Here is a 24,386-nt window from a genome sequence, read left to right as displayed (position 1 = left end):
ATGAAAACATGCTGCTCCCAACTACCCAAGTAAAAAGGTTAAAGAAAACAAAAAGCGATTTTTCATTACTTTATTTACAAAAAGTAATAAAGACGGTAACTAAATCTAACTTATAACTATTGAGTATGACTAAATTTGTTTCAACAAAGCACCAGAGAAAACGGTACCATGTCAAAGACTTATAGATTCCAACAATTTTTTGGCAACAGTTAAATTATCATTTCGATATTTAATTCTTTGTCAAAAAATTGTAACTTAATATATGAGAAAATCTTATTTGGAGCCACCCCGAGCGCCTCTTCAGACAGACTTTCCGTTAGCTACCAATTCTTAATTCTTGAAAGAATACTAAACTTTAAGATATAATAAATATTTTCAGTGGTATGACATAAATGGGTGACACCCAATTCTGTAGTATACTGGCATTAAAATGTTCAACATTATTTTCGTTTAATGTTAAATAAAAGCTCTTACGCTCTGAAGAGGCTCAAAATTATACTAAATCAAAAAGATTGAACTTCAGTCTGTCCTTTGAGTCGCTCCTTGACATTCAGAATCCCAGCTTCTTCAACGCCTTGAGGTCCACGTCTCCGTAGTAGTCCTCGCTGTAAAATGAAAACGTATATTAAAGAAATGATAATATATATAATGATACGAAGCATGCTCTTAAAATGTGACTCAGAAGCTTATGAAATATTATCTAAAAGAAACAATAACGCCACCCATTTCAGAATCTAGATTTTTACGATTTTATGCATTATTTATGATACAAATGAACTTTAGCAATTTTCTTGAACAAATGAAAATAAATACAATTTTTGTGCAAATAAATTCTTTAAATTTTTGCGCAGCATGTTGAAATCGCTTAATAAATAAAACTTACCAGAAAACAGATCGAGGTCAATGCTGTATTGTAGAAAGGAGCTGCCTGGTTATATTTACTAGTTTTGTATAAATAGATCAAGAAACAAGATAGATACTGTAAGAGAAGTTATTAAAATGTTATTAGAAAGTGAATGCAATCGAAATAGTAGACAGTGCTTGTGAAAGTATAGTTGAAGGGAGGTGCTCAGTGCTGTACTACGCCAGATCAAAAAACACAACATTGTAATTTTTATATATTTTGTTTATTTTATCACTAAAAATAAAACTTAAGTATTACAGTTTCTATATCAAACAACAACACTCAGTCGCAGCGAATAATTCAGTACGTAAGATATTTACAAAGTCATGGGTTTAAACGGATTCCATATTATATACGTATTTAATGTTCCTTCAGATCCTAATCTCATAAATGCAAAACATATATTATATTCATACGTAAAGTTACTCATCAACGATTTCAATATCTACACGGACGAAATAAGTCAGTGCCGTTATTTACAACAAACAGTATACAAATAAATATTTCTATCGCTGAATGATTTTACTAACTTCTTATCGTCGCTGGAAACTGTTTAAGGCTACAACGAGTATTTGGCAATTGGACATGAATACAAAACAATTTAGTATCACTCACTTATACAACAATTTGAAACTGGAATTAAGTACATCTGCAGACATCGCGAGCGATTTAAATAAAAAGGCGATTGGATTCATTCAATGTGAATACAGAGAGCCCGCGATGTGTACAAACTAATTACGTGTGAGTATTTATAGGTATAGTTGAAGGAGATTTAGTTTAGTTTTCTTTTGGGGGGCGGGGTTTGAGCTGCTTGGGCGTGTTGGAGCTGGCCTGACCGTTGCTCTTGATCCCGGCGAGCAGCTCGCTCTTGCGGATAGCCTTCAGGTCCAAATCTCCGTAGTAGTCCTCGCTGAAAATGGACGCGAACCTTACTGGCTGAAGACTACATCTAAATGTTCTTAACTCTACTACAGACTCTACGGTGTGGGTTCTTCCATGAGTCGACATAAAAGGCTGGCATAATACCTAGCAACTTTTACTCACTACTAGTTGTGACTAAGAATCGAAAATTGTGTAACAAGAGCTTGCTCAAACATTAGATATCGAGTGAACTACCTTGAATCGACTATGAGAATATTAAACATAAACGCTCGCTTTTCTAATTCAAAGCTATGTTTGATACTGTTTTTCACAGCTACGAATGTTGCAATATGATCTAAAAATATTTGCTCTAATTTATAAATTATTTTGTTTAATTATCTCTGTTACAGAAGGTATTTTTTTGTCATATCTACTTTATTCAGTGCTCTAAAATTACTCAATTTTATCAATTTTTTTACTGGATACCTTATTGAAATAACTTTACAAAGATAGCAATGACCAAGAATTATACAAATGTATTTCACAGATTCCATAGATTTTTTTTTAATTTTGCTTGCATAATATGATGCACGAACTTTAATAATAACTTAACTATTCTCTAATGCGTTGGCGTTTGCGCTTAGCCATATTAACGCTAAGAATTTAGGCGAGCGAACTTCCTGAGCCCTACATACCTCGTTACATAACGTTTCTTATAACTGTATCGATTACGTACAGTAATATCCTCGTAAATAGTTTTAAAAGTGCATTGGTTAGTCACAGGAAAAAGACGTTTGTGTTATCAGGTTTAAATTATTAAAGATTGTTATTTACTGATTAATTCAACCAGTGAGTATAGAAATAGAGTTCAAGTTACTCAGTCAAGATAGTTTTACTTGAACTGAAGGAAAGTCGTCATATTAATATAAATGGCAATGTAAAGTATGTCTTACCATCCGGGAACATCTTCGGGGTCTTCGCAGTTGCCTGTGCCGTCAGCATCTCCGATTTTGAAGACGGTACCGATGGGGCAACCGTATTCACGGGCGACTCCCTCGAGACAGATGTAGTATTTACGGCAGTCTTCTGGGTGGGCGTGACGGCTGAAGGATCCGAGGTTGGACACTTCACCGGGGTTGGGGCAAGCGAAACCGTTGGCTACCTCTGGGGAACACCGGAAATGGTTGCGTTAGTTACGGTTTTGAAGACTAGACGAAAACAGTTATGATAGATAAGATTAGATCAGAAATGACTCGTGAACTGTCCTTGGATATTTGAGGTTCAACTTTTCCATTTTATTTAAAAAGCGTGTTTTAAAGTTAAAGGTACCTTCGTTTCTGCACTCTGGGACTTGGTCAGCCCACATGCACACGCGCGCTTCTCTGTCGTAGGCAAGTCCGGGGCTGCACTGGTAGCGAGAGGCTTCTCCGTTCCAGCAGTTCCAGAAAACGTCGCATTTAGCTTCATCAGCGAAGATACCGTACAATCTTGAGCAGTGAGGAGTGGAAATTGGTGGCTCTGTTAAAGAAAAATAAAGAATATGATTATCAAGTATATTTTTGTTAACATCTATTTGAAATTAAATTCAAAAGTAACTTTACCATGTCCAATATAATTGAATGATCAATACCTAAGGATAATAACATAATTTTTTAAATTGCAATTGTAAAAATATCATGTATTCTTGGAATATCTGTGGTCAGGCACAGGCTAGGTGACCTTGGTTTACATCCTGATCGAGAGTAAACCGACAGCTTATACGCATATTATTATGCGAAACCTTCAACCTTGACCGCAAATCGTTCGTCTGTACGACATCCTCGCATAATTTAAATATTTTCGAACCTTTATGTTAATTTATTCGCATTTAATTTTAGCGTATACTTCCTTATTTATTTAATCTACATTATTAAATATCATTATGAATATGTTAACATTTTATCGTATTGACATTTGGCTAATAACATAGTTTATTACATAATATATCTTACCAAGTTGTGTTCTTTCACCGCACTCAACATTGTGGAGGTAGTCGCAGTTCTCTGTCAGGTATTTGGAGTCAGTGGCGTCGAAGGCGAGACCGTTGCCGCAGGTCTTCAGTTCAGCGACACCATTGTCACACTTCCAGTACTTGTCACAGGAGATATGGTGAGGGTAGAAGCCGAAGTCATCTGGGCACTTGAACGATTCCTGTGCGACCGCTGGAAATAAAATTGCCAATTAGTTATAAACTCTTTGAATATAAAATAACTGATGACAAATGAAGTAATGACCGATCGTCGTGTTTATTACATGAAAGAGATTAGTCTCTTTTTGTCGTTAAAATAGTATACGGCTACGTAAAACATGAACTAATTAAGCTAAAACTTAAATATTTTTATAACATTAGTAAATCTTTTTTAATCGAAGGAAACCCTAAAAACATAACATCAAATAACATTCTAAGGCTTGAAAAACCTTGCCTACGAATACCTACACCCTAACACCTCACGCGTGGGTGATTAATTTAATATACAGTTTTGACAGCCTTAATTAATTTGATTATAATTTCAAAACCATCACAGGGTTTGCAAAGCGGCAGTTATAGGCAGCAGCACGCAACAGTTTTGCAACCCACCCGTGCTCAGGCAGGGCCGCTCTTTCTCTATGGAATGCTACGCGACAAACTTGTGTTAGGCAATGTGAGCAACTGGTTCTATCAACCTACTCATTGTTTGCACTAATATTAACCAATCAATAATATTGTTATCAATAACTCTACAGTACACCGCGATTTTTCTAAAAATGCACCTATTCCGTTACTATGAAGGTTTAACGTGGTTTACAAAGTGACCCAGAAAAATGTATCCTAAATACGAAAACAAAGGAATTGTCCATTTTCAGAGCGATTAGTGATGTGCAAGCTTGAAAAACCGGTCATGAAACGGTAATGTCAATAGGTTGTTTCACAAAGCCAACTCGTCTTACGCATACGCTTCCACGTTTGATTATGTCATGTCGGTACCGGTTGACATTTGAAAACGAGCCAGCATGAGCCAGCATCCTGGTTTCACAATACTCGCATCTTCGCGTTTGTTATCGATACTGCTCTTACGGCTACGTGTAACGAAATATCTAGTTATTCTAGATTTTCTCCTTGCGTTATTTGCTTCGAGAATTGTCAGCTTTCACGGCGAGATACTAAGCTTGGAAAGTTTTAAGTTATTTATACAAAGCTTTTACGTATAAACTATGTTGTTACATTTAATTTATCAAGGTATTAATGTGCCATATTTCTCTACGAATTTGTGTAAAAAGCAAAACGATTGTACAATTTAAATGTAAACTATGTCAGGTTTATATTAAGAATTTAATAAAAATTATGTTAAAATATTTTTGCATATAAATTTTTATTAATCATGTAAATATGAACTCATCTACATAATCGAGACAACCTTTCATTTAATGAAGTCGAGGTGAACCACTTTTGTGGAACCATGTTACTAAATCTCGCAAATAATAAAAGATATCGATCGTGGTTGCGTTCGTGAAAAAAACCTCAATTGATCACTTTTTAGTGCAACATTTAATTTGATAAAACACGTAAGGTCGCGCACATTTCGTCATTTGTTTTAAATACTATGTCAAATTTAGGGCAACTATGCGAAAAAGTATAAACTTTTTTTTTTTTAAAACATAAGGAAACTTTTCTATAAGTATTTTATATGAAATCATTCTGTATTAAATTACATACATTATCCTTATTATATAGTCCTATAGTCCGTAATAGAGTTAATTTTAACAATTATTTCTAAACGGAATTCTTGAAATTCCTTCTCATTTTAATGCCATTAACATACTTTACTTCTAGTTAATATATTTTATTATACTTTCGTAGCAATAAATTGCATAATACAGTATAATTTTATCAACAAACAAAAATTTTAACACAATGGGGTCAGTGATAAATAATGCGTTATAGTATGTTATAACATAGCCGGTTACATAAACATTATTCAATACAAAGGTCAAAATCCGTGAAGTAATACAGGTGAAAGCCCAAAGTTGACCTACCGACGAGAGATACTATGTACTTTCCATTTCGTTAACGTGCGCCCGCGCATCTAGTTGATCATTAGAATATTATCGTTTGTTTCTATGCCGTAAATAACAGTTACGATGTGATGTGTCAAAATAGATTGATTATTTATTGATGAATTCTTATTGGAACTTAAATGCCTCTTGTTTGTGTTCTAGAGTTAAAAAACGCATCTTTTGAAAATAAAATAATAAAGATATCGCAAAAATAATATTTATCGTCTCGAAAAACCGAACTAATGCAATATAAGTATTGGCCAATACTTTTAAAAGCCGATTATTGAAATAAAAAGAATACGCAGTTTTTTAATGCACTTGAAACGAGTTCACGAATACTATGATTATATTATGACATTAAAAATGTTCTTAGGTAACGTTTTTAAACAGTGTGTCTAGAGAAAGTCAAATTCAGAGCAAAGTTACATAAACAACAATAAATGATCTAATAGCTGTTAATAGTTAACACGAGACATAAATACTTGAATAATTGTTTTAAATAATTTTCATGTTTATAATTTTACCGAATTACGAGAAAAGTACATATTTGTTTTCTAATGAAATAATAATAATATACGCAAGACTCAATTAAGTATAAACCATTAACCAATTTTGTTAACCGTTCGTACCCTGATAGAAAATTCAGCAGATATGATTGAAATCATTGTTGATAGTAGCATTTATTTGGGCAGCTTTTTTAATGCAGTTGCGCGCACACCCACTATATGCATATCATATAATTGAAAAGTATATAAAACTGACCTCAATACAATTCATACAATGCCGTAATACGTCTCACAAAAGGACATAAAATAAACTGAAAGGAGAAAATAAATCGTCCTCATTGTACCCGAAACGCGTGTGTTGTAACTTTAGAAGACTCGTATGAATAAAAACGAGACAATACGATACATAGGGCCACCGAGAAGTTATTTATGTCTCGTTGCGAAGGACAGACAATCACTGCATCGTATAATGTCAGTACTAAGTACCAAATCGGTTTCCATCAGTTATTAATTGTGATTGAATACCGTGTGTAAACGATCGTATTATAGGATGAGTGTGTTTATATCTAATTCATGTATCAGAGTTCCAACATTATTATGAAATCACTGTTAAGCAGTTTCGTCTTCGATAATCGAAGACTTACGTCAATTTTATGGAATTAGAGAATAATTAATTAACGGAACTTGTACACATAATAATATTATATGTTTATATTTCCTACTTTCGGTAATAAAATATTTATTGGTTATTGTAATTCACGAAATTATGATTACAAATCAAACTTGCTTGTTTTAATTAAGTATTAACATCAGGAAATAAATAAAGTGTCTTATTTTAATTTGTATGAATTCTCGAATCTAGCCTTCAGATATGAACGCAAACGGATGCGGTAGGAATCCCGACGTATTGTTAGGCATGAGACGTAATTGTAAAAGTGCTATGCTCATAAAAAGAAACTTCCGTTTTATTGTTTAAGTATAATGCTAATTACTACGAATTGCCGTTACCTAGGAGCAATGCCTTAGCTGGTGGCGACAGTTATGGAAGTGGATACGCAAATCAGCTAGAAAACAGTTAGTGAAAATATAATAATCATTCTCGAATGTTCTAGATTATTCTAGAACGAACATTGATCATCTATATAGACGTAAGCCGTGAAAGGAAGAATTAAAAGCGAAATGGATTTGGATTCATTGAACTGAACGCTACAGATATTCATGCGCAAAATGAAATCAAAATCTCTAATCGTATAAAATCGTGTACATTGGTTCAGTGTCCTTGCCTATTAAATCCGTTCTATAATAAATAGCGAACACAAAAGTGATCACAGCCACGCACTCGAGCAGTTAAATCATTTTCACCGGATTTTCTTCTCGTGAAATTTGTGCACGCACCACAACTCGGGATAATTGAATGCCTTCACGCAATTACATTATGAATATGTGAGTGCCATATATATGAAAAAATATTTTCTTTATATCGTCCCCTTACTGGTAAAAGTGATTATCTGCACAAAACATAAACTGGAGTTATAAGCATTTGAAAGTATGACAACATTTTAAGATGTGTAGACATCAGTAATCTAGGTTATTAGTGGTTTGTTATGATAGGCCCATTATTCAGGTAATGTTTTATCAGAAAATAATCTAAGAAATTGCAGAAGAATTTCAAGAAAAATGAAGAATAAGCTGAGGGGGCGCTTGCAGTTTGTTTTATCTGAAGTAATTTAAAAAGCGTGAAACTAATATAATTCAGTAATAATGTACTACAATCGGATAATTTATTTTACTTGCCTCAAAAAAGGCAAATACGCTACCTAACTAATATTCAAGAAAAAGTAACTAAAGCTTTTTAACTTTTATTTTATGAAGTGTTAATCAATAATTTTGTAAAATTTAAAGAACCACTACCAACTAAGTACTGTAGGATAACTGGTTTTAAATGAATCGTTTCTGTGTATGATGAATACAAGTGTCAATAAACGAAAACGTGTTAAAACGCGAAACATTGTCTTAACAGTATACATTTTTTAAAATAGTATCCTAAAGCAATTTAATCGTTTTTTATAGAAGCAATTGTGGAGAAGCATGCAAGAAAGTCTGTTTTAGCCGAAGCTAACTTTGTAATTACGCACCGTAGAAGATAACGGGTTTTACCTGAAGATAGATCTTGACGAGACGAATCGATTGGTGTATATAACTTAATTTTGTAAAAATGTGCAGTTAGTCAGTTTTACCAGTAAGGGGACGATATGTATATTAATAATTTATTTGTATTTGGCAGCCTGTACGATAACACTTTCTTTTCAAGCGAAGTAATAATGTTACGCATTCTTTAACAAACTACGAATAAAGTTAATAATATTTTCTTGTTTGTTTAGACGTTTAAAAAATAACAAAGTTACAATATTCAAACTTCGTATACTTAAGTTTTTTTTATTCCTTGTAATAAAAACTAAACGACATTTATTATCTGATTTAAATAATGTCAGGTTTTATATCAGTATATTCAAACGCTTACGCAATATGCAAGTTAGGCTCGTGAGAACAAAATACGTGTTGAAAATATGAAACAATGGCAGGCAGCTCGCAAGAATAGGGGAAGGATGTCCTAACGCTGGAGAAAACAATTCTAGATTTCATAATGCCTTTATTATTTTAATGAGCTCATTAAAAATATACACTAATGTGCATAAATTGCGTATTCTCTTTTGTATTTTATTGACCTTCATGTATTTCGAAGTGTTATTTCTTGAGTGTGATGGTTAAAAAATTGTTTTGTCATATTTTACTGTGTGAAAAAAAATTGTTCGTAAATGTAAGGCTTCAATGAATTCAGCTATTTGTCCCTAATAAATATTTTATAATTTAGGAAAGCCTTCTGAGAAGTAGATTTAGATGGAAAAAGCTTTCGTAAAATTATGATTTTAATTAAATTTACGATAAAAAAATCTTAAGATAATAAAAGAGGACTAAGTACACAAAATACAAAAGTTCACATACTATTTATTATTTATCGATAATTTTCTGCAAATACGAATGGGAATGCAGCGAAACATTACAACAGTATTGTTAAAGGCAATAATTGTCTCTAGAAGGAGTATAACAACGTATTATGCAAATGCATACATTTTTTAATTACTCCGTCCCCTAAAATATGTCAGACAAAAGAGAGAACGCATGTTTCTGGGCCAATTTGCACTTATGCAACATTAAGCGTAAGGTTAGAAAGCTTAATGAGGGCGTGAGCCTAATTACCTCATTCATCTCGCTATTACGTATATTTTAATGATTTTTCTAGTCATACATTTGACTGTGTAGATGAGTCTAATTAAGTTTAATGTATAATTATAGTCAGAAACGAAACGAAACAAGAGAAAAATATTTTCAAACAGCGCAGACGCTTTGTGAACTTAAAAGCTTTTTTTTTCCAACCCTTTGGATTTTTCAAATTTCGATTGTCTAATGTTAAAATAAAAATCTATTCAAAGTAGATAGTTATTGTTCAAAGATAGTAAATAGTAATTGAAATCAGAATGAAAAGGAAAAAATAGTATGAAAAAAGTTTTCTTGAAAGAGTTTTCCAGGATTTTCTCGAAATTTTCGAAAACAAATAAAATTAAAAAACAAAACACATTCAAATTGATCAGTAAATATTATGAAATGTAAGGCAAGGCTGAATTAAGTCCCTTTCCTGCATAATACCACAGTGCAACAGTTCCAATGAGGTAACAATCTGATCTCACTTGGACAGCTCTTGCATACACAATTATATGCAGTAACCAATATTTAGGTACTGATTTTTTAAACAGACTGTACTGATTTTTTGTCAGAGATGTAAATTTGGTATGTAATTAAAAATTGTTGTGATGACATCGCATTCTTAAATATTTAAAAAATCACTGAAAAAACCGTCGATGAGAAAATATTTTTTTCACAATAAATCAATTCCCTTCCAATTCATCGATTCATGAAAAATGGTAGGCCAAAAAACTAATCATCTCATTCACTTTCGATCGGTCACTCCGCGGTTCGCCGCACCTTAAATATTTTGAATTCTACGTACCCACGCCGAGGGCGGCTGCTAGCACTAATAAACACCGTGTATTCATGATTTAACAAAGTCCTTGCACAGGAGTAGTGGACACTATAACGTTCAAGCACACACTGCGGGCGGGTGAATGGGCGGCTGACGCTTTTATATCGGGAAGGTGTGCTGCGTACACGTTCTGACGGTGAAAAGTGGCATCGTGCCTGCGTCGGCGCGCCGAGCTCCCGTCCGCACAACTCTATCCTTTTGAAATATTATATTCAATCAATATTTCGCTGTACGCGCATCACATCATCTAAAAGTGCAAAAAAAAAAACACAAAAAAAGTTTTCACAAAAAATCATTTTCGGCTTTACGCAAAAATTATTTTTATTATAGTAAATTGAAAGCGCTAAGAGCAATAACAATAAATTATTATTGATGAAGTGTTCATAATAATCGATCGCCATAACACTAAATCGATGTCACGGAACTGAAAAGACATGTCATCAATTTCATACAAGGCTTTATCATACATTGACAGACCTGCCCAATAAATAAACTGCAGACAGTGCATCTTCCAAAAAAGAGCTGTAAATATTCTGAAATCAAGTCATCTTATATGGATTTAATCATTGACCCTCAATTCACCTTGTATGCCAACATCTTAAAAGGAAGAACGCCTAACGAAGGTTCGATGGATAAGATTGTAATTAATATTATTATAATGACTGGGAAAAAATGTGCTTAGCACAAAAAGTGGTGTTTAGAGGTTGTGTGACGCTTTTTGTGATATGCGATCTTTGTAAGATATTTTTATATACTCTTGTACCTATTTGTTATATCTATTCAACTAGGTACGTAATGTTTATTTGATTAGAAAATATAGTTTTCTTTTAGATCTACTTTTAAAATGATTTTCACTAAACCGAAACTGTAGCAAGTTAATCGAATACAAACAATAAAGAACACAAAACTAACGATAATAAATATTCCCTCTCGACCTCTAAATACCAGCATATTAAAATCATTAGATTTTAAAAAATAATCTAATAATATAACGTTAGCTTCAATATAAATCTCAAATGTCAAATTGTAGAGAATATGAAATCTTCTTTAATTAACATACATTTAAACAAAGTTCAAGACCTCGCATAATTTACTGTTTCACCAATGCTGCCTCTTACCAGTTTGTTACGTGTGTCGTATAATATAATATCCTCACAATATTGATAATATTCGTGTATAGAAATCTAATTAATGTCAATAAATTAACCAAAATGTTGATATCAAATAAAATATTCCTTTAATTCTTCCTGAACAATGTCTAGGATCTAGATCTAAAAAAAATTCAAATAATTTCACAAACTGTAATTTTTCTCAATGTTTGAGAAACACTTGTAATAGTTTTCCCCGAAATACATTATAACGAATTAGATTAATATTTACCCTTAATATTCTATAAAGAAATTAGTAATTCTTTAGTATTGAAATTAGAAATAATTTATTAATCGTTCGTCGAAAATTAAATTAAGGATTGCGTTAACACATTTTCATAATAATTAAACATTACAAAATGTCAATTATTGTAGCTAACAATCATAATATAATAAATCACAGTTTGATATCTACTCAGATTCCATAGAATCAATAAGATTATTATTACATTCTTAACTTCTGTATTACAAAATGTCACCTGTTGATATTGAATTTAATATTATAAATAATATATTGATATCGATTCACTATATTCTAACACATAAAGCTACCTGTTAAGAATCAAAACATTCTTAAAAATTAACATCTACAAACAGAACAAGTGTGAAAAATGAATCAAAATAACGTATCAAAAGTGTTATTTTAGAGAAATCCGCGCCTTGAGCAAATTACATAACAATTAAGGTAATTATTGGAACATTCATGCACTTAATGTGATCATTCTGAAGCGATAGCCACTTCATATGTGACGACACGCGATGCGCGCAGATCAACGATCGATTTTGTTTTCATTCATAGGAAAGTGTAACATAGATTCATTAATAAGTTAAACAATATGCAAATAGGAATAATAATATGCAATTTGGTACCTAGGTAAAGTGTGCATAAAATTGTTAGAATGGAAATTTTCTTCATGGGAAAATAAAATATCAAATTTCAATTAAGATTATAATGGATGTAACGAGAGGCGATATGAGAGCACAAATTCCGTCAAGCCCATCGAGGAAAATACGTTAGATATTAGCTTTGTATTATAAGGTATGATAAATCAAGAATCGATGACCCGAAAATTTTATTCTGGAGGCAGCATAATTTCGTAGAACATCTTAAATTTATTCATAGTAGGAATATTTTTATCTCATTCAGAAAGTCTTCTCGTTAGCCTTCTAACTTCTAAGCATGTAAAAAATATGTCGCATGTCTTTATAATTAATTATAATTAAGTTTTTTTTTCAACAAACGACATACATACGTCAATTAAATATTTCAATAATGATTAATGGAAAAAATAACATTAGTTATTTATTTCTTATATTTTTTATTGGCAACCACATTTTATAGAAACTTGACTATTTCAAAGGAAAAAAAAATCGAATTAAATGATGTTTTGAATTTACGTCGCCTGCGTAAACATATGAGCAAATTGACTACGATAAACGGACTCGATGTCATTATGCAAAAGCAGTAATAATAGTGTAATTCCATACAATCAATGGTACAGATAGTTGAATAAAATTACTGCAGGTATTTGGGACAGGGTCCGAATGAGTCGTGGAGTCGTCAACCGTCCACGCCCGTCCTGAAGGTCTACTAGTTTGCGACGTGATATAGATTACTTTGGTCAGATGCGACATTAATGAAATTGTAGCAATGTATCAAGTGTTTGTATTAATGTAGTATAAAATTGCATATTGCTTTACTTTAGTTTTAACCAAATGTAGCGCTTCACTAGAGACAAAGTGTTAGGTACAGCCATAATATCATGGAAAGGAGCCGATAACAAAAACATACAGCATTCCCTAGTTCTATGTAAAATATACGAGTTTCCAAATTTCAATTACACTCAGTGGCACAAAAAGCATATGTACAAACGGGAAAAGATGATATATTTACAATCTTCGTTTGAAATAGCGCACAATGCTCCACTAATATAATTAATAATGTTTTTCAATAGAAACTCAGGAAGTTGCGGAGCACGTGCTAGACGATCACTTCAAAACGATCGGTTCTACGCTTGACCTTTCTTCAGTAGTTTCGGAACTTCCGTTGTAAACGCTCAATTTAGTCGAATATACTAGAGTCTATACTGCTTTAAATTAGTCTAGTATTTGTTTTCTAATAAATACGATTGATTTAATTTAGAAGTCAAAGAATATTTTAACAGATTTAAAAGCTGCTCTTCTACTACATACAACGTACTTTAACGTTCGTTTTCTGTGACTGATTTTTTAACAGAGTATGTATTGTTCTTCTAAATATAAATATCACAAAAGTGGAGGCTTCAAATATCTGGCATAAACGTGATAATTGATACAACATAATCTTTGACACGCAATTTATCACCGATGTTTGTCTCACTGCGGCGACACTAAATATTCACAGTATGCGGAAGACAGCCTGCAGGCGGCAATGTTTTACTATTTTATACGTTTATAAACCGCTAACCCAAAAAGAATGGTTATGCGTTTGACCCACTAAGTCTCTTTGTTGATAATAGAGATTACAACATTATTCAGAAGCTAATTTCTACCTGTTAGACAAGTTTAACCTCTTGACATGGATAACTATGTGATAATGGTTAAATATTTCTCTTGGCACAGGAAGTTAATATGACTAGCTTATTTGCAAATGTACACTCGTGTAACTATGAATTAAAATGTTTAGATCGAATCAGTTTTTAAGTATATAGTTTCCAAATGATGAATACAATTTTATAATCTTGCCCGTGCGGTGTGTGAAAATCTAAATAAGTATCTAATTACTCAAGCATTATCTTCATAGTTTGTAATCATTATTTACGTATATCTCTTTAAATACCTAAATAATTCATAAACTATGCATATAATGGTATAAACAAACGTTAAAAAGATACTGAACTTATCTTAATTTGAGGTTATGGGATATGCTTCCGAATTCATGTAACATATGTATAATCATGTAAGAAGTTTTTTCTTTTTAATGGATGAGGAGGCAACAGTGCTCTTGCGTCATCTGATGGTAAATGATCACCGCGACCATATGTAACAAACACAACACAACGAAGGTGTGTTTCCGTTCCGGGACATCGCGATTGTGTTTCCCACATTCAAGACAGGGATACACAAATTTTCTTAGAAAGTTGGTTCAAAACCTATCTGCGTTGCGTGCATAAATAAACAGATATTTTTTTTAGTCTTAGTTTAAGAATATGTAGAACATGAGAAATAAATTGGTTAGTTTATTAAAGTGTCCTATTATCTGCTTAAAGATGAAGATGACTATCCCTATGTCAATTGTTTTAATGTCAACTTTTCAATGACCTTTATAGTTTCCTAATTTAAACAAATAACCGCATATAAGGCACTTAGCTTGATAAAGATGACTGTAGTAGATGTTATTATTATATTACAAAGCCTATATATAATCTTTATTTTTTTCTAAAACAATGTCAATTGATCACAAGTAGGTAGGTACTTAATTAACAATAAAAAGTATGTGAGATATTACATAGACTAATTATAGTTCGTTGGTAAATCACGATATCATCTCTAGCTAAAAAGGTAACTAAATTAAATGGCACTTATAAGTCCATAAAAAGGAAAATATTCAGATTCTCTGTATAATGCTCTACAAAACGTCGCATATTCATGACATGTAATTACGTAAACATCATCGAGATTATGTAAACGAATCGAACCTTGCGTAAATTCTCTTGAATATCTCCTTATAAGCTCAGCCAGATGCAACCTTAACCTAAGACGACCACTTACTTATCTATATTTAAAAATAAAACAATTAAGGCTATACAATTACAGGTATTATACCAACCTGTGTCTATACATCCATACTTAATATTATAAATGCGAAAGTAACTCTGTCTGTCTGTCTGTTACTCAATCACGCCTAAACTACTGAACCAATTTTCATGAAATTTGGTATTAATATTTCGATACCCGAGAAAGGACATAGGCTACTTTTTATCCCGGGAAAATGACGCAATCCCGTAAATACCACGGGAACGGGAACTATGCGGGTTTTTCTTTGACTGCGCGGGTGAAGCCGCGGGGGGAAACCTTGTTTTGAAAAAGTAATTATTATTTAACATTCAATCTAAAACAAGTTTTGTGATTTAAGTTTTATTTCATTTTAATTAATGTTAAATTGAAAATCATGTCATATTAAATGCATATAAATTGTTAATCGCTATATTTATTTTGTATGTATTGCAGGTACATGTATATATTGTTAAGATCTAGTATGGAATTGGAAAAACCAAGATATTTTCCAGTTGCCTACGAGAATATAAAGTTAAATCATATCTATCCAGAATATCAGAACATGTATAATTTATTATTTCCAAAGATACAATAGGTAGGTATTCATGAATCAAGTCTGTAAGAACTGGTATTATTTCTCTTATGATCTGTTCAAATACAGAGAAGGGTTTTATATTGAGACCTCAAAAGTATTTAGTAGTGAAAATTATTGACCCAATTCACTTTTCAATGGAGCTAATTCTTACACCCTTAACCCTTATAAAAACGGTTTCAAAACAGTTAAAGAAGCATAGATCACACTATATAGTTAATTATTAATTGTTTTGAACAATACCTATAATTTAACAAAGGCTATTTATATAATACCTTCAATGAAGGAGACTTAATAGGTCAATCATTTTTAAGGAAAACTATTTAGCCCGTCATCATTATAAAGAACATCGCAATTATTTCTCCAGTAAATAAATTGACGTTTCATTAAATAATTTAAATAATAAAGGAAGTAATCGGCGAATGAAATACATCATTTATCAATACGAACGGTACTTGACGCTTGGTATGCGCAAGAGTCGTTGCGCACCAAAATGTTCGTGGTTACATCCTTCCAAACGTTTAAGTTGCCTGAATTAAATTGATAGTAAAATAATACGACTCGTCTTTATTTATTGTTTTATTTTTTTATAAATAGATAAATGTGTTTGTTCTAATTATATTCCCATATCTGTTCACTTTAAAACTTTTAAAATAAAAAATACAATAAAACAAAATGAAATCCTCGTTTTAAAATATGGTTAAACCGTTAACGGGTTATGCAGAGATCAATTCTATAAGGCATATTAAAAAAACATAAATTGCAGTTAACACTGTTAAATTGAGTGAATTTTGGATACCATACCATTTATTATCATATGTGTAAACCTTAATCATAATAATTTTAAAATTAGCAACACAAAACTCATACTTGAGTACATTAAATATTCATTCTTAACTATATTTAAATAAGCATTTCTATAAAAAGTGTTGCGACAAAAAGTCGTTACAGTCGAAATAATTGCATAATAGTCTGACATTTAGCGAAGATGAGCGCTAGAAAGGTCGCTGTAATGTGCTATGTGTGCTAAAGGTTAGCGACCGGTAAGATCTCTGCGATTAGAACATGGAATGTCCGATATTGAGTGATTTTTAAGTATTCCTTTAATTACCGTAGCAATTTTGAAATTTGTATTCGTCTATGCAATTTCGATATAGTATATCTACTCTACTCTACTCTCTATGTACTGCAGCATACTAGGCAACTTTTCATGTATGCGTGACTAATGTATGTTTACGAAAATATAATGCGTAAACGTTTGTTAAAAAGTTTCAAAAGTATGAAGGTAATAAGTATCTAAGTTTATGTGTATTCCTGTTAAGTTATTTATAACGAGCGATGATATACTTTACCAATATAATGAGGAATATTAGTTAAGTAGAGTTATGTACAGAAAGCATTATAATGATCAAGTGGTAGCGAAACACAAATGGAATTTATCTCATAATAAGTATTTTTCATTGTGCAACGTTCTACTTGACGACATGGTTAGTGACACTGGTTTTTCCTTCAGAACACAAAGGAAATATGTGGAATAAATTCTATTATGTTAATATATCAATACACATAAAAGATGTGTTTGTATTTCATAAAGATTTAATTACGTTGTGTAAAATGTTTGGGAAAAATATACTGCACGTAGGCTTCACCGACGCGGACGTTACGGCTCAGATATCAGAAGTTAGGAGACCAGTAAGCCTAGGCCTAGCTTTTCGAAAAGGGACAAATTCCTTTTGACTATACCTAACTTACAATAAACAAGGCAAATCTATAATTAACGACAATATAAACTTTAAGTATGTAAATGCATGCTCTCTTGAGGCTAAAGGTACTATGGCTGGTAGATGTCACAGGCCATCGAACTTTAGGTCTCAGGTAAGTTCCTACAACGGTTAGTTTAAGCTGTGATGTAATTAAATTCTACAATTATAATTTATTTAACAGTTCATCGTCATAAAACAAGCAATTTCATTAAAATAACGATAGTTATTATATCAATAAATTATTATTAAAAGGGAACAGTGATAGCTCTATGATGCAGTTTAACCCAATTGTCGAGAATTCGAGACTGGATCCTGAGGATTGAAAGCAAGGTGCAAAAAACAAATTGACTTTTTAATTTTACGCACAATATCCACATCAATGGCTTCAATCGTCGAAAGAATTATCGCGAGGTAACGAGATTGTCGACTGTCGTAGAATCCGCGAATCCGCATTAACACATCCTGAAGAATTATCCCTAAGCAGTTAGCATGCAGTTAATAATGAATATGTTTTAATATATTAAAAAGTTTCATTTCTTTTTGAAAATCATTCTATACCAAAAATAAACTGATAAAAACAATAATAGACATATTTTAAAATATATTATTATCGAATACAAGAAAAAGTGTAAAGGAACTTTTTCACCTTGTACACAGTACAAAAAGTTGTATTTTTACTAGGCATAAACTTGTTTTCAGTTGATATGGATATTTGCAAGGCAGTTCCGGATTTGCATTATAGGAACTTGGCAATATCGCCTGAGGTCGACGATGTGTGAAGCTTTATATTCAGAAGGTGGTCGTGTTACTATTATGCTTAAAAGGATAGAATTATAATTATAATATATTAATATTTAAATGTAATTAATTACACAAATTGTATGCTATTGCTGCTAATTAACTTTGTTTGGTTGTAAAACACCAGCAACCTCGCAGGACAAGATAGCTAACATCATAAGTAACAACATTTGTTCTACGACTTTTGGCATAACGCAATAAATTATTTTTAAATGATTTTTTAAGCTTTTATTGTACTCTCCTAACATTTGTAAGTCTATATAATTCATTATCGAAAGGACGACGCGACGCGACGCCCCCTTCCCCTTCTCGTTCGCTTCTTGTTTACGTAATTTTTGTGATGCGCGTAGAGTTTATAATATTCAGATGGAAAATGAAATGAATATTTATTTTTGTATGAAAATAAAATCTAACAAATTATCAAAAGTCGTAGAACAAATGTTGTTACTTATGATGTTAGCTATCTTGTCCTGCGAGGTTGCTGGTGTTTTACAAGTAACCCTGTATACTCCGATTGAAATAATTAAATCTCTGCAATTTATTATTAATAAACCTCTTCAATGGTTTAACTATTAAATAAATATATATAAAAAACGTACCGTTTAGATCGAATGTATAAAATATTTCGTAATAAGTACATACCAATATATTTTTAATGTAACAGCGGAACTAGATAAATATTAATATAATCCATTCATTTTGTTGAAAGTCATTTTGCTATTATGGTAAGTAAAAACCTTTAAAGGACTAGACAAGATGCATTATTACGGAAATTATAATTGCATGTGACAAATATGGAAACTGTCTGCGATTCTCTCGTTTGCAGACTTAGTAGTTATAATATAATGCATAAGGATTGCATATCCTGATTCCCATAGTAAAATATCTACCTACTTTATAGTTATTTTACACATATAAATAAGAGTATATTTTTATATATGTATAACTGACCCGCACAGCAAACTTTATGTGCGGATGTATGTCTATAACACGTAAATAATGTAATCAACTGAATGAATTTCAACTTTACTCAATCCTAAATATCGTTACGGGTACATCTCCCACTATCAAGGAATGTCGCAACTTTTGATGTTAGTTTAAAATTCTGATAGGAATTGATACATTCTATAGCTTATTAATACAGGTACATAACTACAGAATACATCTAAATTAAAAAATATAAAATAATAAAATGCAATTAAATAATAAAAAAAACATACAAAAAACGATCAAAAAAGCGGCTTACTAATGGCCAATTACATTGCTGCCATAGACTTCATCGGAGCTTTAAAGTTGTCTGCATTGCCTTGGCTAGTCGGCGATCTTACGCGAAGGTCAAGGTATGTAAAACCTTCAAAAGTTGCCCTTTAAAAGGATTCTTTTATCATTTAACCATTTATGTTAATAAACAGCCCCTGACATTGAACAGTTATTATGTAGATTTTTATTTATCGGACCGAAATAAAATCGATATTTTTAAAACTAAAGGTAAACTTCATGTAGGTTCTGAAAACGTTATTTTACATGTTAATCTTATTTATCTATGTTTATCGGCATTGTAATATTAAATTATTTAACATTCAAAATCTCAATGGCAGCATTAAGTATTGTTTTTAGGCGGAAATGCAAGAACTAATGTACTACAGCACTACGTTTATACTGTATAGATTTCTAAGTGTGTGCTGCCTTAAAAATAATATTTTGTAACCATTTAATTAAATGATCAATCAGTTGATTGGTTTTAAACAAAATTAATTTCACAGAAATCCAGTGCCGGCGTTTGGGGGGGGGCGAGAGGGGGCGATGGCCCAGGGCGACAAATTCTGGGAGGCGCCAAGGTCTGAAGTTGCCTCTCCTGGTGCAAACCTTCAGAACAACCTCAAGTGGGCGCCACAAAATTTTCGCCCGGGGTGTCAGTGGCCCTTACACCGGCACTGCAGAAATCAAGAATAAATCCAATTACGCTCTGAAATTTTTCACTACAATAAAATTCAAATTAAGAAGAGTAGAATAACCACCAGTCCTCTTATAATAATTAATACAAACGTCAACTAATATAATATTTCACATTGTTGCATTTGAATGACAAATAGGAGGGAGAGGAAATGTCGCTCTATATAATATGTAGAATATATAATTATGCAGTTATATTATAAGGCTATAAATAATATTTACAAGTCATTTATAATCTGACTCCTTAAGCGGTCTTGTTCTTCCGCTGCCGCAACTAAAAGCTCTCAATTCATGTCACATATATAAAAGAGCGTGTGTGCCGAGCACACGTGACAGAAGTTAAACTTCTTTGGCAAGATTAAAAGATACTAAAGTCGCCTTACTCCATGACATCACGGTATTGCCATGACGTGACTTTGAAATTTTACTCTCAACGCGCCTAAAGAAGTTTCACTACAAAAAATAAATTCAAACATGTACTGCAATGGTTTCCATGGCTTTGTTCTGCTAAATGCTATACACATTCTAGTCGTAACGATGACATCATTTGATGCAATCTGTGATTATAAAATTGTAAATAACTGGATGGATTCTTTCAACAAACATAAAGGTAGAGCACTTTTTGTTAAATTTATTAAGTACTCTATAGAGTATGATATTTACTTTGAGATACTGTATGAAACTGACAATAAAAACTATAAATAAACCTTTTAGCTCTATGGATGCGTCCTTATTTGAAACCCATTCAATCGAAGGTAATTTTCACATCTCATAATAATATTTTATTTTTGTTATTTACAAGCTCATTGTTTTGCACCACTATTAATGAATTTAGAAACATACATGTTATGATGAGTCTGACAAATAAATGGTATAATTTTCCGCCAAAATTATCACTATTGATGACGTGTTTTACATATTTTTGTACAATAATGATACTTCCCGTATATTCTTAAGGCCTTAACACTAAGGTCATTCTGATATTATAAAACTGAGCAACTGTTTTACAATTAAATCATAACAATATTAACCTTAAGTCTGGTAGGAATTCATTAACAACAAAGGAAAATGTATAATTTAGTGGTGGTTTTGTTTTGTTTACATTATATAATTCTTTCTCCTCAAGTATCTGCTTCAAAGAGAGGAAGAATATTATCATACGCACTTCCTGAGAGCCGTCTTCTAAAGAAAGCTTTCGGTTACGATGAAGATACATACCTTAACTTTACTGAGCTAACTCATAAATATGATTATCCTACAGAGGAGCATACCGTTACAACCGAAGATGGATATAACCTTAAAGTATTTCGGATATTCTCAAAGTGTGATACTGCAAAAGGATACCCAGTTATATTATTGCATGGAGTGTATGATAGTTCAGATACATGGATTTTTGCGGGCCCTAAACTAGGATTGGGATACATTTTAGCTAATAATTGTTACGACGTGTGGGCTGCGAACCACAGAGGGAATACATATTCACGCAGTCACATTTCATTGAACCCTGACACTGACCCCGAATTTTGGAATTATTCTTTTGATGAGCATGGAAATTTCGATTTGCCAGCTATTATCGATTTTGTAATAAATAAAACGGACAAACCAAAAGTTTATTACATAGGACATTCCCAAGGTACTACGGATTTCTTCGTAATGGGATCACTGCGACCTGAGTACAATAATAAAGTTCATTTATCCGTTCACCTTGCTCCAGTCGCGTGGCTGAAATATTTACAAAGTCCAATACCAAAATTACTCGCTCCACAGACAAAATTATTTAAAACCTTATTGGACGATTTGGGCTTCAGAGAACTTTTCGCTAAGCAGCAGATCTTGCATTTCATTCTAGAGAAATTGTGCCAAATTGCTCCAGAACCGATTTGCGGAATTGGTTTAACAGTGGCAACCGGTTACAAGCATGCAAGTATATCGCCGAGAACAATATCCGTGGCATTTGGTCATTTGCTGGTCGGCGGTTCCGCTAAAACCTTGGCTCATTTTGGACAACTTATACACTCAAAAAAGTTTCAACGTTACGACGAAGGAAAAGAAGGTAATATTGAGAGATATGGAGCTGAGAAACCACCAGAGTACAATATTACTCTAGTTACTTCACCCGTGCTACTCGTGTGCGGTAAAAGCGACTGGCTATCATCGCTGGCAGATATAAACGAGCTGAGTTCTAGACTACCGAATTTAGTGGAAGAATATGTAGTGCCAGATCCCAGCTGGAGCCATAATAACCACGTTTGGGGTATCAATGCACCAAAGTATGTATTCGACAAAATACTCGGTTATTTTAAAGTCTATGATGATATGAGATAAAATAGACGAGACATAATTAAATATGGATACGAGTATCTACAGCTAATAGAAATTCCCGGTTGAAACCCGGAATTGGCATGGAGTGTTAACTTGAGTCATTTAATTGATTCAAGACCGAAACATTAAACCAGAAAAATTATAATACCTACCAAAGTCTTTAGGTAACCTTAAAGATCACGAACAAATGTAAATTAAATGTTTTTCTTATTCCAAGGCGGAAAAATACTTACATAATAAGGACAGTCGTGGAGAAACGAGATTTTTTTATTAGTGAATAATGATAATATTCATTATTTTGATGGAATAATAATTTTACCTTGTTTACCAAATACGCTCGCTGATAAGTGCTCGAAACTTCGGGATAAGTAATAAAATGAATAAATCGCGTTTCAAATCCGTTAAAAGTTTTTAATTTCTTGAAAATAATTGAATTAATTTGAAAATAAAAAAGAGCAAAAATATAAACTATAGAGAATTCCATTGATTTCATATTTTTGTAAGGACATTAGTCTGGAGATTGCAATTTACTAATGTGAAAAAGTAAGGATAAAAATGACTCTATAAATCTAAATAATACCTTTTTACCTTTGGCCGTGATTTCGCTCTCGTTTTAATTGTAAATCTTGAATTCCATTCATATTCTTGAATCTACCTATATAAAGACACACTACAAATTTCAATGAAATCGGTCCAGCCTTATATATTTTATCCAGAAGGGTAATATAGAGTAGTATATAGCATAATATAGAGTTCTCATAGATAAAGCGGGCAAAGAATAAGAAAATAGAAGAAAATTTTATATTATTTTACAAATTATTTTAATACCGAATACTGTATTTAATTACTTTATTATATTGTTCCAGTATTAATTACTTTAATACTGGAACAATTATATCGATTAAAACCTTTGACTGTGTCGCTTTCCTTAGTTTATTTATAGATATTACAGAGCCTACAAAACAATGTAATTTACAAATAGAAGCCGTGTAGCCAATTTATGCATTTTATTGGCAAATATCTCTTTAAAATTCTACGCATGACGTTCCTTTGCAGTCTGCATTGTTCCTAGTAACTGTATCGATTTATATCGAAGCATTTAAAATTGTAATCAAATTAAATGAATGTTAAAATTTATGAGTATGTTCACTTGGGCTATTTACCTATGCGTTTTAATTCAATTGGCTAACAAGTCGTTTTAAACATTAGGATCTTTAAAATATAATACCTTTAAGAGATCTCCAAGGTCAGAAACTGGTCTTAAATATATAGGTTTTATTCAGCCCCGGCAAGCGTTGTTCTACCATTTGGTAGTAAAAAATTGTTTACAACCTATTCTCAGAATTACATAACTACCGAAAGATTATATCATAAAAAACAGTCAAGCCGAGAATGAGAATGACAATCAATTACAGGAAATTTTTAATTATAAGATATTTTACTTAATACATAGTTTGACTGAGACTAAATACCAACTAAAAGTCTACTTCCTTCATGCATTCCACCTTCGTTACGTGTAGCAGGACCGGTAATTATTCGCTTGTGAATTGATTATTGTGACTAAGCGTGACTGTAAAACTTATTAAAATGAAAACTTTTACGAGCATCTA

The 24,386-nt window shown here is 32.2% G+C and overlaps 2 protein-coding genes across 3 annotated transcripts; one reads left to right on the top strand and one right to left on the bottom strand.

Annotated features, from left to right (window-relative positions):
• Nucleotides 1–56: 56 nt before the first annotated feature.
• Nucleotides 57–10,544, bottom strand: LOC123705718 (protein obstructor-E). 2 transcript variants are annotated; one of them, XM_045654686.1, is made up of 5 exons: nt 10,412–10,544; nt 3,757–3,966; nt 3,095–3,283; nt 2,719–2,929; nt 57–605 (listed from the first exon to the last, which is right to left on the bottom strand). In XM_045654686.1, exons 1-5 carry the CDS (start codon nt 10,455–10,457, stop codon nt 551–553), a joined length of 711 nt encoding a protein of 236 aa, XP_045510642.1. In that variant the 5' UTR covers nt 10,458–10,544; the 3' UTR covers nt 57–550. The 2 variants fall into 2 exon arrangements, with proteins under 2 accessions (XP_045510642.1, XP_045510640.1); XM_045654684.1 differs by lacking the exon at nt 57–605 and adding an exon at nt 1,109–1,814.
• Nucleotides 10,545–21,487: 10,943 nt separating this feature from the next.
• LOC123703284 (lipase 3-like) lies at nt 21,488–23,913 on the top strand. The gene has a single exon (XM_045651236.1). The coding sequence runs from the start codon at nt 21,523–21,525 to the stop codon at nt 22,777–22,779; it is 1,257 nt and encodes a 418-aa protein (XP_045507192.1). The 5' UTR covers nt 21,488–21,522; the 3' UTR covers nt 22,780–23,913.
• The last annotated feature ends 473 nt before the right edge of the window (nt 23,914–24,386 follow it).

The sequence above is a fragment of the Colias croceus genome, chromosome 2 (genome assembly GCF_905220415.1).
Source record: "Colias croceus chromosome 2, ilColCroc2.1".
Lineage (NCBI taxonomy): Eukaryota > Metazoa > Arthropoda > Insecta > Lepidoptera > Pieridae > Colias > Colias croceus.
This window is presented reverse-complemented; position numbering and strand designations above follow the sequence as displayed.

Excerpts from the sequence above, each read along its gene's own strand:
- LOC123703284 (XM_045651236.1), top strand. The coding sequence starts at position 21,523 with ATGTATAATTTAGTGGTGGTTTTGTTTTGTTTACATTATATAATTCTT.
- LOC123705718 (XM_045654684.1), bottom strand. The coding sequence starts at position 10,457 with ATGAATACACGGTGTTTATTAGTGCTAGCAGCCGCCCTCGGCGTGG. Across the intron at positions 3,284-3,756 it reads CGGTGAAAGAACACAACTTG|AGCCACCAATTTCCACTCCT; the intron begins GTAAGATATATT and ends TTTCTTTAACAG. Across the intron at positions 1,815-2,718 it reads CCCGAAGATGTTCCCGGATG|CGAGGACTACTACGGAGATT; the intron begins GTAAGACATACT and ends GTCCATTTTCAG.